The sequence below is a fragment of the Lolium rigidum genome, unplaced genomic scaffold (assembly GCF_022539505.1).
Source record: "Lolium rigidum isolate FL_2022 unplaced genomic scaffold, APGP_CSIRO_Lrig_0.1 contig_46162_1, whole genome shotgun sequence".
Taxonomy (NCBI): Eukaryota; Viridiplantae; Streptophyta; class Magnoliopsida; order Poales; family Poaceae; genus Lolium; species Lolium rigidum.
This window is the reverse complement of record NW_025900638.1, coordinates 9,674-21,869: the sequence shown is the minus strand read 5'-3', so window position 1 is coordinate 21,869 and position 12,196 is coordinate 9,674. Positions and strand designations below refer to the sequence as shown.

The 12,196-nt window shown below is 45.2% G+C and overlaps 2 protein-coding genes and 1 pseudogene across 2 annotated transcripts; 2 read left to right on the top strand and 1 right to left on the bottom strand.

Annotated features, from left to right (window-relative positions):
- Positions 1–439: 439 nt before the first annotated feature.
- On the top strand, positions 440–3,623 carry LOC124681526 (guanosine deaminase). The gene is made up of 5 exons (XM_047216434.1): positions 440–520; positions 2,099–2,158; positions 2,328–2,518; positions 3,100–3,204; positions 3,296–3,623. Exons 1-5 carry the CDS (start codon positions 505–507, stop codon positions 3,482–3,484), a joined length of 561 nt encoding a protein of 186 aa, XP_047072390.1. The 5' UTR covers positions 440–504; the 3' UTR covers positions 3,485–3,623.
- A 1,674-nt stretch (positions 3,624–5,297) lies between these two features.
- On the top strand, positions 5,298–7,291 carry LOC124681524 (annotated as a pseudogene).
- Positions 7,292–7,995: 704 nt separating this feature from the next.
- Positions 7,996–11,247, bottom strand: LOC124681529 (probable polygalacturonase; the record flags this gene model as incomplete). The annotated part of the gene is made up of 6 exons (XM_047216439.1): positions 7,996–8,831; positions 9,299–9,369; positions 9,465–9,639; positions 9,728–9,848; positions 10,128–10,442; positions 11,111–11,247. Coding segments are annotated over 6 exons (1,550 nt in total), but the record flags the coding sequence as incomplete, so codon positions are not given.
- Positions 11,248–12,196: the final 949 nt, after the last annotated feature.

Below are 12,196 nucleotides of genomic sequence, written 5' to 3'. Positions count from 1 at the left end.
ACAGGCAGTAGCATAATTTGTCAAGGGCTGTTGGGAGACATGCCACATGTAAAATGTTAGGGATGCGGATATGTCTTGAGATAATCGATGAGATGCAAATCCATGTGCGTTGACGTCAGCTACACATGTACACCCAATCGAGAGGAGGAAGTGCATATCCGCAACCTCAAGAGAGGTGGTTTGTTCAAAAAAAAAAAAGAGGTGGTGGCGTGTTGCTTTCTTCTGGCGTCGCCGCTCCGTTTAACACGACTCTCCCGGTCGATCGGCGTCGTCGCCTTCCCCGTTCCTACACACGAGCACGTTACGGGCCCACCTGGCAGCGGCCGGCCGCGGCCTTATTTATACGGTACCCACCCGAGCACACGGCAGCACCGACCACCCAAACCCAACCCGCGACCTCCTCCCACTCCCACGCACAGAGACATCCATCCAGACGCGCATCTCCTCGCTCGCTCGCTCGCTCGGCGACCTCCGCCGATCCGCTCGCCCTCCCCCGCCGTCGCCATGGACGAAGCCAAGGGTACGCCGCTCCCATTCTCTCAATGCTTGGTCGGTTAGCTCCGCGGTGGCGCACGCGATCGTCTCGCGGAATTTCCTGATCCACGATTCGCGCGCGCGCGTCTGCCCGTCCTGCTCCCGATCGCGTCGATTTTGTTTTTCCTGTCGAACGCGGCTCGAGATCTGACGAGCGTGGGAGCCTGGGAGCTGTTTTCGTCCGAAAATGGATGGGGCTGGGAGTGGGTTAGGAAGGATGCGCTGTCCTCCCAGCATATGCTCGGGTTCAGTTAGAGACACAGCCTAAGCCGGGTGGGATGGGGTGGGTGGAATCTAATTTGGTCCGGTGCTCGGTGTACTTCGATTGCTGCAGTGTTCTTCAGTTGGGGCGGGCGCAATTGTGTTCTTTCTCGTCAGTGCCAAAACTGTTCTGGCCCAACTGTCGGTGCTGCTCCTCTGTTGGCACTTGCCCGAAACAGAGCAATGGCGCCGATAGCACGGACAGGGTTCCGCATTCATCAAAACTAGGAGTTATACTGGGAATTCCGTGAAAGATGCAGACTATACACGATCATAGAGTAGGATTTTACGCTTCCCAGCCTATGTTTGGTTCAGTTAGAGGCAGGTCCTACGAGCGGTGGGGTGGGGAATGGGGATATAATTTTGTTCGTTCTAGTTTAATTGTTGAGTCTTCTTCCATTGGGGCACAGTTTCCTTCTTTCTCATCAGTACCAAAATTGTTCTGGTCCACACTGTCAGTGCTGGTCCTCTGTCGGCACAACTCGCCCAAAACAGGGCAATGATGTGGATTAAGGCGGAGCTGAGACAGGGTTGTGCATCTGTCAAATTGGGAATTCCTGTAGTAGTTCTGTTGGACAGTTAGAATATGAGCAGCCATAGAGTAGGCCATCCATTACTCATGAGGCAATGTACATTTTAGACATAATCTTGGTACATATGTATCTGCATATTTTAGTTTCTTGTTGAGCATGCAGTTTAGGTGTCGTAGGAAAGCAGGTGAAGCTTTAGCCATGGCACGGAAGGCATGATGCCTGTGATGGTCGTGCAATGCAACTAGATGGCGAGATGCCCAGTGCCGTATGAGGCGGCTGCATGGGAGAGCTGAAGCCAAGTGATGTAATTGATAATGTGCATGTTGGCCAGGTCTTTGTACCGTGGAGAGAATCTAGGACAAAGCCTGGTCATGGTCATGGTATGTGTTAGTGGCATAGGAATAGCCCGTGAGTTAGTTGGTTAGTGGGCAGGTCGTTGCCCTCGCATGGTGCACATGCTAGCTATTAAGGCATTGTAAATCAGATTATTTGGTAACGAGAAGGTGAGAGTAGATGTAGCCACGGTGGTGCCAAGGGAGAGTATTCATGGCGAAGCTTTTTCTTCTTCCCTTGGCTAGTATGAGTGCGTGCGTATTCTTGTGTGAGCAAAAGTGAGATTGAGAGTTGTGAGAGGTAGAACAAGGAGCTGAGAGATTCAGCTCCAACAGGCCATACGAGTGAAAAATGTCTGTATATGCCAGGTCATTTATGTTTCCAATGAATTTTCTTTAATTTATTCAATAAGGTGCTCTACTTTGTAACTTTTGTAGTTGTGGAGGCCAAGGATGGAACCATCGCGGTTGCTTCTGCATTTCCTGGTCATCAGGAAGGTACTGGTTCCTAGTTTCCACTTGCTCTCTCTACTTCTTACTGCACTGCAAGACATTGCATATTTGACCATTGAAGGTCTTCTGTCCTTTTCTCCAGCTTTTTGTGTTTTCTCTATTTGGAGGACTGCTCAAAAAGACTTACTTGTGTACGCTTTGCTGCATTAAACAGCTGTACAGGACAGGGATCACAAGTTCCTATCAAAAGCTGTTGAAGAAGCTTACCGAGGAGTGGACTGTGGCCATGGAGGTCCATTTGGTGCAGTGGTTGTCTGCAATGACGAAGTGATAGTTAGTTGCCATAACATGGTTCTAAATTACACTGATCCAACTGCGCACGCTGAAGTAACTGCAATAAGAGAGGTAGGGTGCCATGTGGACGCAAGCTACCTGGTGCTTCCTGTTTACATTTCGGTACTTAATATATTTCTTCTTGTAGCCTCACTTGCTGATGTAGGTTGTACTCAATTCACCCTTCATGCTTTTGGAACTAGTACCACTTTCTTCTTCCAAAGGGTATTATACATTGCGTTCACCTGTCTACACAAATGATATGGCTTGTGTTCTAATATCTTTTTCTCATTCTTGTACATGCTTATTAGTAGTGATATTATCTTGCATCACATTATCAAATTAAGGAACTTCAGTGTCTTTTAAAAAAACAAGCTACTTCAGTGTAACTGCATAACATTGACCATTCCAACATGGAGATAAAGCGATGTAGATGAACTCTACCAGCATAAAGTAGACTACTTCAGTACACTAAACATAGGTCTAAGTTCCATAACACTGCTGATAAACTCTACCAGCATAATAATGTTTTATTTTTCCATGACAAAGGTAAATGATCAATGAGTTACCATTGGCAGTTTTTCATGTATATTAGATCATTTCCATTGTCTAGTTATCTGTCCCACTAAATCAGTGTCCTGCATTTACTCTAGGCTTGCAAAAAGCTTGGGAAACTTGAGCTCTCCGATTGCGAAATGTATGCGTCCTGCGAACCTTGCCCCATGTGCTTTGGTGCTGTTCATCTATCCCGGATCAAGGTTCATTTCTTAGCCCTTGCCTTACCATTCTTCATCTGGTAGAATATAGTTTTAGCCTTAATCAACAATCTTGTTGAATGCTGCCATGCAGAGGCTGGTGTATGGGGCCAAGGCAGAAGCTGCTATTGCCATTGGATTCGATGACTTCATTGCTGATGCTCTCAGAGGAACTGGGTTCTACCAGAAGGCCAACATGGAGATAAAGCGCGCAGATGGCAATGGAGCTCTGCTTGCTGAACAAGTCTTCGAGAACACTAAGGAGAAATTTCGAATGTACTAATGTGTAGTTTAATTGAGAAGACTTTGATTTCAAAGCCCTTGATGTTCATAACAAATAATGTAACTTCAACATTATGTCATTGGTGATGGGCCGCAAACTATAATTTGAATATAATACATTGATCCTCATTGTGCTTCAATTTTTGAGAAACAAGCATTTTCATTTGCTTAGTATTAGAGGGAGGTGGCATTTTGGCTCATAGGTGCATACGCACCTATTATACAAAATAATTAAAAAACAAATGTTAAAATGTTAAAAAAATTCTGAAATAATGTTTTGGTGTACATCCTAACATTTTATGTTTGTACACAAGTTTTTGTAGAAAAACAACATTTTATGTGGCATGTACAAAAAAGAGAAAAAATATCCTGTACCTAGTCGTGTTGGAGCATCAACATTTATCATTTTTACACGAGACACACAAATTTTTTTTTTTCCCAAAAACTTATATGTGAGCATAGAATGTCTAGATATACATACACAAATTTACTTCATAATTTTTTAACACTTCAAAATGTATTTTCACACAACGAGTTCATATGCACCCGTGTGCCGATTTGGATTTCCCGTATTAGAGTCTCTAATTTGCTCCTTCATTTGATCTTACTTCAACCATGAGGAACTAATTTTGGATTCATTGCTGGTGACAACAAGACCCTCATCACCAGCAAGCAATCTTCATTTTATTGATTTTCTTTACGGAATTTAACAATGCAACCTTTCATAATTTACTTAGCTTTTCTGATCCTGCTTTCTATGCTTAATTTGTTATTAACTGTCTAATCCTGCACTCCAGGTTCAAAGAAGTTCCTGAAACTGAGTTTCCTCAGCATTTCCGTTCGTGCATAACTATCATTTATTGCTTTTTTCGCGAAAACGCAAAAGACTTGCGTTTTGATGCATTGATAGAAAAGAAGGTTACATGTACAAGCCCGAAGCCGGACGAACACCACGCCATACAACTCTCGACCCAAGAAAAGGAAACCTAGTCTAGGGGAGCAGAAGGCGCACACCCCGGGCTCCCGCGTCCGCCCATAGCCGCGCCTCCGCCACGATGTCGTTGAATAGGGTCGTCACCGAAGGCCGCGCGTTGTCGAAGACCACCGCGTTTCGATGCTTCCATATCCACCATGCCGTAAGCATGATAACCGACGAAGTGCCTTTGCGTAGCTGGCGAGGGGCGGCCCGCACCGCCAGGGACCACCACTCCGCGAAGTCACCCTCAGCCATGGGAGGGCTTGAAGTGGATCGGATCCACGACAACACCTCAAACCAAACCATCCTGGAGAACGAGCAGCCTGTGAGAAGATGGCGCATGTTCTCCGTGGACTGGTCGCAGAGCGGGCAGTTGGGGGTATGCGGCAATCCCCGTCTGGCCAGCCTCTCCCCCGTCCAACATCTGTCAAGACAGGCCAGCCACAAGAAGAATTTCACCCTTGGCGGCGCCCAGGATTTCCAGTTCAGTTTCCAGTAGCCTGCAATTATCGCCCCTTGGAAGAGGGAGTCATAGCAAGAACTGGAGGAGTACTGGCCATCCGGCGTCCAACGCCAAACCATCCTATCCGAATCCGCCGAGAGTTGGGTATCCCTGAGTCAGCTCCACAGCTGCACGTACTTCCATAGTGCCAGGGCGCTTGGTGCCCCTACTATGTCAGCGATCCAGGTGCGGTCCATCAGTGCTTGGCGGACCGTACGCGTCTTTCTCCGGCGCTTTGGTACCAGCGCATATACCTCAGGCGCCACCTCCTTCATGGCTTTGCCGTCCAACCATCTGTCCTCCCAGAAGAGGGCGGATTCCCCGTTCCCGGTCACCATGGTGGTGGAGACCGCGAAGGCATCCAACTCCGTCTTCGAGAAGTTCATGTCCAGCCCGCACCAAGGTCGCAGGGGATCAGTATGCATCCTCCAAATCCACCTCGCCCTCAGGCTGGTAGCAGTGCGAGCCAGGTCCGGAATCCCGAGGCATCCAACTATCATTTATTGCTGCTAAAATTTTAATGGAGAATCCCTACTCACGAGTTTGGGCACATCAAAACTTGTGTGATCCTGCTTTCCATGCTTAATTTGTTTGCTTTGTAGGCACTTGCAGAAAACAGGGCAATGGTGCGCATTGAAACAGAGCACAAAGCACAGACAGTGAGACAGGGTGCTGCATTAGTCAAAACTAGGAATTCTTGGAATATCTGTGAACGGTGCAGACTATACACAATCATAGAGTAGGTACATGAGTCAATGGATGGGAGTAAAACAATGTCAGGATATTGAAAGATATTTGTGCTTCGATTGCAGGTGTGTTAGATTGCCTGATTCCATTTCTTTTTTTCTTTTACTATTAACTTCTTTTTGAAACTGGTTACATACAGACTTCCCTTGTCCTACATATCAGTATTGTTTACAATCTTCTGATTTCATGGGCATCTTTTTTGTTTATGAGATAATCTTTTTTTTCATTTCATAAGTTGTTCTAGCTAGGTGCTACAGTTTAAGTTTTGACTAAAATCATGCGCAAGATCTCATTTAACCGTTCCTCATAAATTATCTTGCTTCCTTATGTAGTTTTGGAGGCCAATGATGTAATCATCTCTGCATTTCCCGGTCATCAGGAAGGTACTAGTTATTAGTATCCATCTGCTATCTCTCGTTCATAATGCACTGCAACAAAGGGATTTGTTATTTTCTGTAATTGAAAAGTGTTCAAAAAGACTTACTTGTTTACGCTTTGCTGCATTAAACAACTGTACAGGACAGGGATCACAGGTTCTTATCAAAAGCAGTAGAAGAAGCCTACCGAAGAGTGGACTGTAGCCATGGAGGCCCATTTGGTGCAGTTGTTGTCCGCAATGACTGAAGTGATAGTTAGCTGCCATCACATGGTTCTGAATTACACTGATCCTCATCCTCCACATGCTGAAGTTACTGCGATAGGAGAGGTAGGGTGCCCTATGTACAGAGGCCACCAACTACTTGGTGCTTGCTGTTTACATTTTGATACATCGTAAGTATTTTCTTGTAGTAGTCCCAGTTCCCGCTTAATGCTTTTGGAATTAGTACAACTTTCTTCTGGCAAAGGGTTTTATGTTTTAATCTCTTCGCTCAATCTTGAACATGCTTCATCTTTTAGATTTTCCTGATTCTCATATTAGTACTGATATTATCTTGTATCACATTATCAAATTAAGCAACTTCAGTGTCTTAAAAAATGAAGCTACTTCAGTGTAACTACATAAAGTTGCCTATTCCAACATGGAGATAAAGTGATGCAGATAAAGCTACTTTATGCTAGTAGACTACTTCAGTACACAAGAGATAGGTTTAAGTTCCATAAAAATGCAGATAAACTCTACCGGCATAATAATGTTTTATTTTCCATCAGAAAGGTAAATGATGGATGAGTTACCATTGGCAATTTCGCTTTTTATATTAGATCCTCTCCATCATTTGGTTATCTGTCCCACTAACCAGGGTCTCGCTTTTACTCTAGGCTTGCAAAAAACTTTGAAAAATTGAGTTACCAGATTGCGAAATGTATTAATCATGTGAGCCTTGCCCAATTTTCTTTGATGTTGTTCATCTATCCTGTTTCAAGGTTCACTCCTTACCTTAGCATTCTTCGTCTGGTAGAATACAGTGGCATCCTTAATTAACAATCTGTTGAGTGCTGCTATCGCTATTGGATTTGATGATTTTATTGCTGATGCTGCGAGGAACAACCAGAAGGCCAACGAGATAAAACATGTAGATGGCAATGGTGCCCTGGTTGATTAACAAGTCTTTGAGAAAATTTCGAATGTACAAATGTGTAGGTAAAGATATGGTGGGATTTCACGTCTGTAAAGCCCCCGATCCTCTGAAATAATAATGTAATTGTCAACATATATTCTGTCATTGGTGATTTGTCAAAAAGTACCTATTTGAATATAAATAATTGATTTATCATTATACTTCAATTAGCGAGGAACAAGTATGTCATTGTTCATGAGCAGATTTTTGTGCTCCCTTTGGCCCCATTTACTTGTCGCAGCATTTATCAGATTTATAGCAATATTGCTTGTGCATACAGGACAAGTAATTCAGGCCAGAGGTTGTATTAGTTTCCACTTTCCAGTATCTACCTTTGCCCTTTCATCTAGTCTTTAAATGCGAGGTAATGATTTTTAATGCATTCTCTGATGACAACAAGACTTTCATCATCAACCAGCCATCTTCGTTATTTTTCTCACTGAAATGTAAATACAATATTTCATAATTTAAATAGCAGGAATCACTAAATATGGCGTGTTCTAGCCTTGTGATACAGAGTTTCATCATGCATTTCGGTTCATGCATAAATGTGATCTCTTGCTACTCAAACTAGTGGAGGATCCTAAATCACAAGTTAGGACACGTTAAAATTACATGTTCTTAGATTTATATTCAAAAAATGAATCATACGTCAATCTTGCTTGCTCTCATGTTCCAACAAGGCTATGCAAACATATAGTGCGAAAACCGAAGATTGTAACACAATGTGCCAGATTCATTAACACTTATCAGCAAAGATATATACAAAAAAACTGCATGCTAAGCAAAACGGATCAGAAGAATAAGATGTACATGGCTAACTGGACGCAGTGTAGCTACACTATATTTGAGGCCAAATGAAGTACAAAATCTACCAAGCCACCGGCGATGTTCCTATGTGGGTGTGCGCGTATTTGACTTGGTGAGAAACTAACACCACTATAGCAGACTGGTGTCTGACCAGAATTTGAACTGAGTTGCTCGCACGACTCTGGGGTCACATAGTTTGAATAACCTTCGATAAGCGAACAACTCCATGGATGTCTGGATTGTACGCTGAGTGAAACATTGGAGATGCAAATGCTACTGAAGTTGTCGCCCTGAATGCCCTCCAAGATGCCAGCAACACCAACACTAGCGCCAACGACGTTCTCTATAGTGATATTGCTTATCACAGGGAGAGCATTCCTGTCATAGTTGTTATCAGGATGCTCGCCATAGTTCCCTGTGATCCTGATGGCCATCGAAACATTGTGCATGCTCACATCAGCTACATACACGTTCGTCACATACCCTCCACGTCCCGGAGCGGTCTTGACTCTGATCCCATGCAATGAGTTCACAATGCGGACGCCCTCAGCTCGGACTTCGGATATACCACCTGACATCTCGCTTCCAATGGCAATTCCTGCACCACCTCTTGTCTCTCCGGTGATGTTGCTGATGCTGATATTGGAGCTGGGACGAGCAAAAGTAATTCCATACTGATCCCAACCACTTTTGATGGCAGTAACATCGCCTCCATTTCTGACATAACAATGATTGATGCAAACATTTGTGGATGAATCTAGATGAACATTGAGTTCCATTAGTACAACAAAGGCAAATAGAACAAATTGTTATATTTCAGGAAGGTTATACTAAAGCTTATTGTAGCATATGAAAAATCATGAGATGGAACTCTCAATTCAGAATATTATGTGTCTATGCAAATGTAACCTAGTTATTTAGATATACGACACAACGGAACCAAAGTGGCTAGCTGCAATCTATACTGGTAACCAAATCAATCATAAACAAATGTTTGCATGCTAAACGAAAATCTCAGCTATAGATGTAAGTTCAAGATAACTTTGAAACAGATAGGAAGGAAAATATCATTCAAGAGAGAATATGATAAATGATATTGCAAGTACCAATGTATTTATCCTTTGTTTTCCAAATATATTATTGAATGGGGACATAATCATGCACGCCACTAACAAGGGTATAAAGTTGAAGGGAGTGGGAAAAAAATTCAGAACTCCCTATTACCTGGATTAATACCATCGGTGTTTGGTGAATCCAAAGGAGCTAGGATCGTGACATGCTCGACAAGCACTTGGCTGGTTATTTAGGAGAGCACTCTAGTTAATAAATTGTCATTTCTCGATAAATTCATATGTCTAAACAGAAATGAAGAGGTTGTATAGAGACCTACCTGCAATACACAGGATGGATATTCCAAAATGGGGAATTCTTGAATGTCAGATTTGATATAACAACATTGGTGGAGTACATCAACTCGATAAGATGCGGCCTTGTATAGTTTAGCTTGTGGTTATGAAACCAATCCCACCAAACAACTCCTTGACCATCAATCGTACCATTAGCGCCTGTAAATGTACCAGATTTACTTACTTGCAAACTTGGAAGCCTAATGACCAAAGAATATGGGTGAGCCAAAATATAGTACTTACTAACCAGTAATTATTACATCGGTCAGATTCCATCCAAATATTAGACTTTGATGTCTTTTTCCAGGAAGCTCTCTACCACGCCCATAGGAAGGGAGAGGATCCATAAGTGGCCAATCGGATGAGTCCTGCAAATACAACCTTTTCAATCCAATGAAGTTCGAATTTATTGCTAAGTGGTCAATTGCGTTTACTGAACTTCAGTACTTCACACAAACCGCATTTATAAAGCATATAAGAAATATTACAAGAAGACTTAGTTGCCCATTTATTTCTCATGTTCTTTTAGCTACAAACGAAATTATCATCAACATGGCATTATAAATATTATGTGCATATTAACCATGCCAAAAAACATAAGGTTCAAAATAGTAACTGAGAGGAGATTATTATGTGCAAAAACTCACCGGGGATCCAATAATTACTGCATCTTTGTCTAGTGACAAAGTTAGATGGCTGATTAGATTAAACCCCCCGGTTAGCCACCTTCCAGCAGGCACAAAAAGCTGTGCGCCACCCTTGTCCGCGAACGAATTGAGGTAGAATATGGCATTTTGGAATGATTTTGTATTAAGAGTCTTGCCATCTCCAACGGCACCGAATTCGGTAAGCGTGACACTATGAGGTCGATACACCGTCGATGCCATGTCCTTGCAGTATATGCCAGATACACTTGACCATTGGGTCTCAAATATGGTTACGAAAACCAGAAACTGAAACACCTAGGAGAAATTCCAAAAGAAGAAAAAAAGTCAGTAGCAATTACGTAAATTGGAGGCAATAAATATAAATTTTAGCATCATGAGCAAAAAATATCATAGGATGGAACTCAAGCAGGCTGTCAACACATAGAGTAATCAAATCAGTGCCTCGCCGGGAACAAAAATTATACTGAAATCTGAACTAATTCGTGCTTTACAGTATCATAGCACTCTAGCGCGATATCACTTATTTTTCCGGCATGTTTCTGAAGAACATCCCCTTGTCCCCTTGCGATCACTTGTATAAAATTAAAAGGACAGCAAACCTGAACCACTTCTTGATACCCAACACAAAATAGCGGATCAGTAACGCGGCAATAACCATATTATATCTGAGGCCTATCAAGAATTCCAAAATCAGCATTCGAACAGTGAGATGACACGAGGCTGACACAACCCCGAGAAAGATCACTCGGCTTGGAACGCCGCCTCCCTCAAAGTTTTTCTACCGGATCACCGCGGCCGCCACGGCTAACCACTCACCCGGCAAGAGCGGGGAGCGCATTGGGACGGATCACACCCTAGAACCCTACCAGCCACTACCGCAATATCAGGCGGCATCCGTCCCTTCTCGCGCGCCGCCCCAAAGGAGATCACGAAACAGGAGTTATCAGAGGGAACTTACGAACAACGCGGATCTCCCCATCTCCGTCCTCCTCGTGTCCGTCCTTCCCAGCGACGCCTTCTTGACTCGGCAGGTTCAGAGCTATCGCCACCCGGGCCTCCAATGGCGGTCGCCGCGGCGGCAGAGCAGAGCCCGCGAGAACTGCGGGCAAAACAAACTCGTCAAGAGATCGAACAAACAGACGCGCGAAGAAGCGGCAAGATGACGAGGCAGGCTGGTGTGGTTTACCCACTCACCGGAGATCGGTCGGCGAGACGACGGTCGTCCCCTGCTCTGAGAGGGACGAGGGATGGACTGACCGAGTGAAGGAGGGAGTGAGGGGAGAAGGTACATACGACAGTTTGGCAGGGCCGTGATGTGGGTAGGGGAAGGGCTAGGCCATGGACCCCGACACGGTGGTGCGCGCCATCCGTGATGTTGGCTTGTTGGGCGGGGTCAAAGAGGGGGCGGGGAGAGCGCGAGACGATACGGACGACGCCGATTTATATGCCGCCAGAGCCAGGCGCGGCGAGGAGAGAGAGGGGAACGGGAAGAAGCTAAGGACATGTCCAGCGGCGCGAGCGAAAATGCGTCTGGCACCACCTCCAGCGGCGCGATGCAAAGTAATATGCGGCAGGTTTGCGTCTGTGCGGACGCTGCACGGAGGCGCAAAGTATCCGCTCGCGTCTCTATCGGCCCGCCTGGCAGCGAGTCTACATCGAGGGCATCGCTTTGGCGGTCAGCGCTTCCGCGTCTGCGCCGCAACTTTCGCCATCAATAGCTTGACTGCCTGTTCTGCACGCATTGGCGGGCGGCGGCTGGGCTTCTGCGCCGCCTTCAAGGCATCGTATCTCGCGCGCGGCCGCCCTTAAAAGTCCACCGACCGCGTTCCTCCTTCGCCCACAACTCCACTCGCACCACCACCGTCGCAGCGCCATGGGGAAGAAGAACGACTTCGAGGCTTCCGGCAGCGGCAGCAAGAGGGTGACGCTGCCGGTCACGCTGGGGAGGCTCATGCACGACAAATGGTTGTCGTGCGAGGCCTGGTCCGGCGTGCAACTGTCTGGCGGCTGGCGGCTCAGCTGCCGCCGGGTGCCCATCCCTCCAGTCC

What these genes read in the sequence shown, in the direction of transcription:
- LOC124681526 (XM_047216434.1), top strand. An exon ending in ATTTCCTGGTCATCAGGAAG is followed by an intron (nt 2,159 to 2,327) that starts GTACTGGTTCCT and finishes TGCATTAAACAG; the next exon opens with CTGTACAGGACAGGGATCAC. An exon ending in TTCATCTATCCCGGATCAAG is followed by an intron (nt 3,205 to 3,295) that starts GTTCATTTCTTA and finishes GCTGCCATGCAG; the next exon opens with AGGCTGGTGTATGGGGCCAA.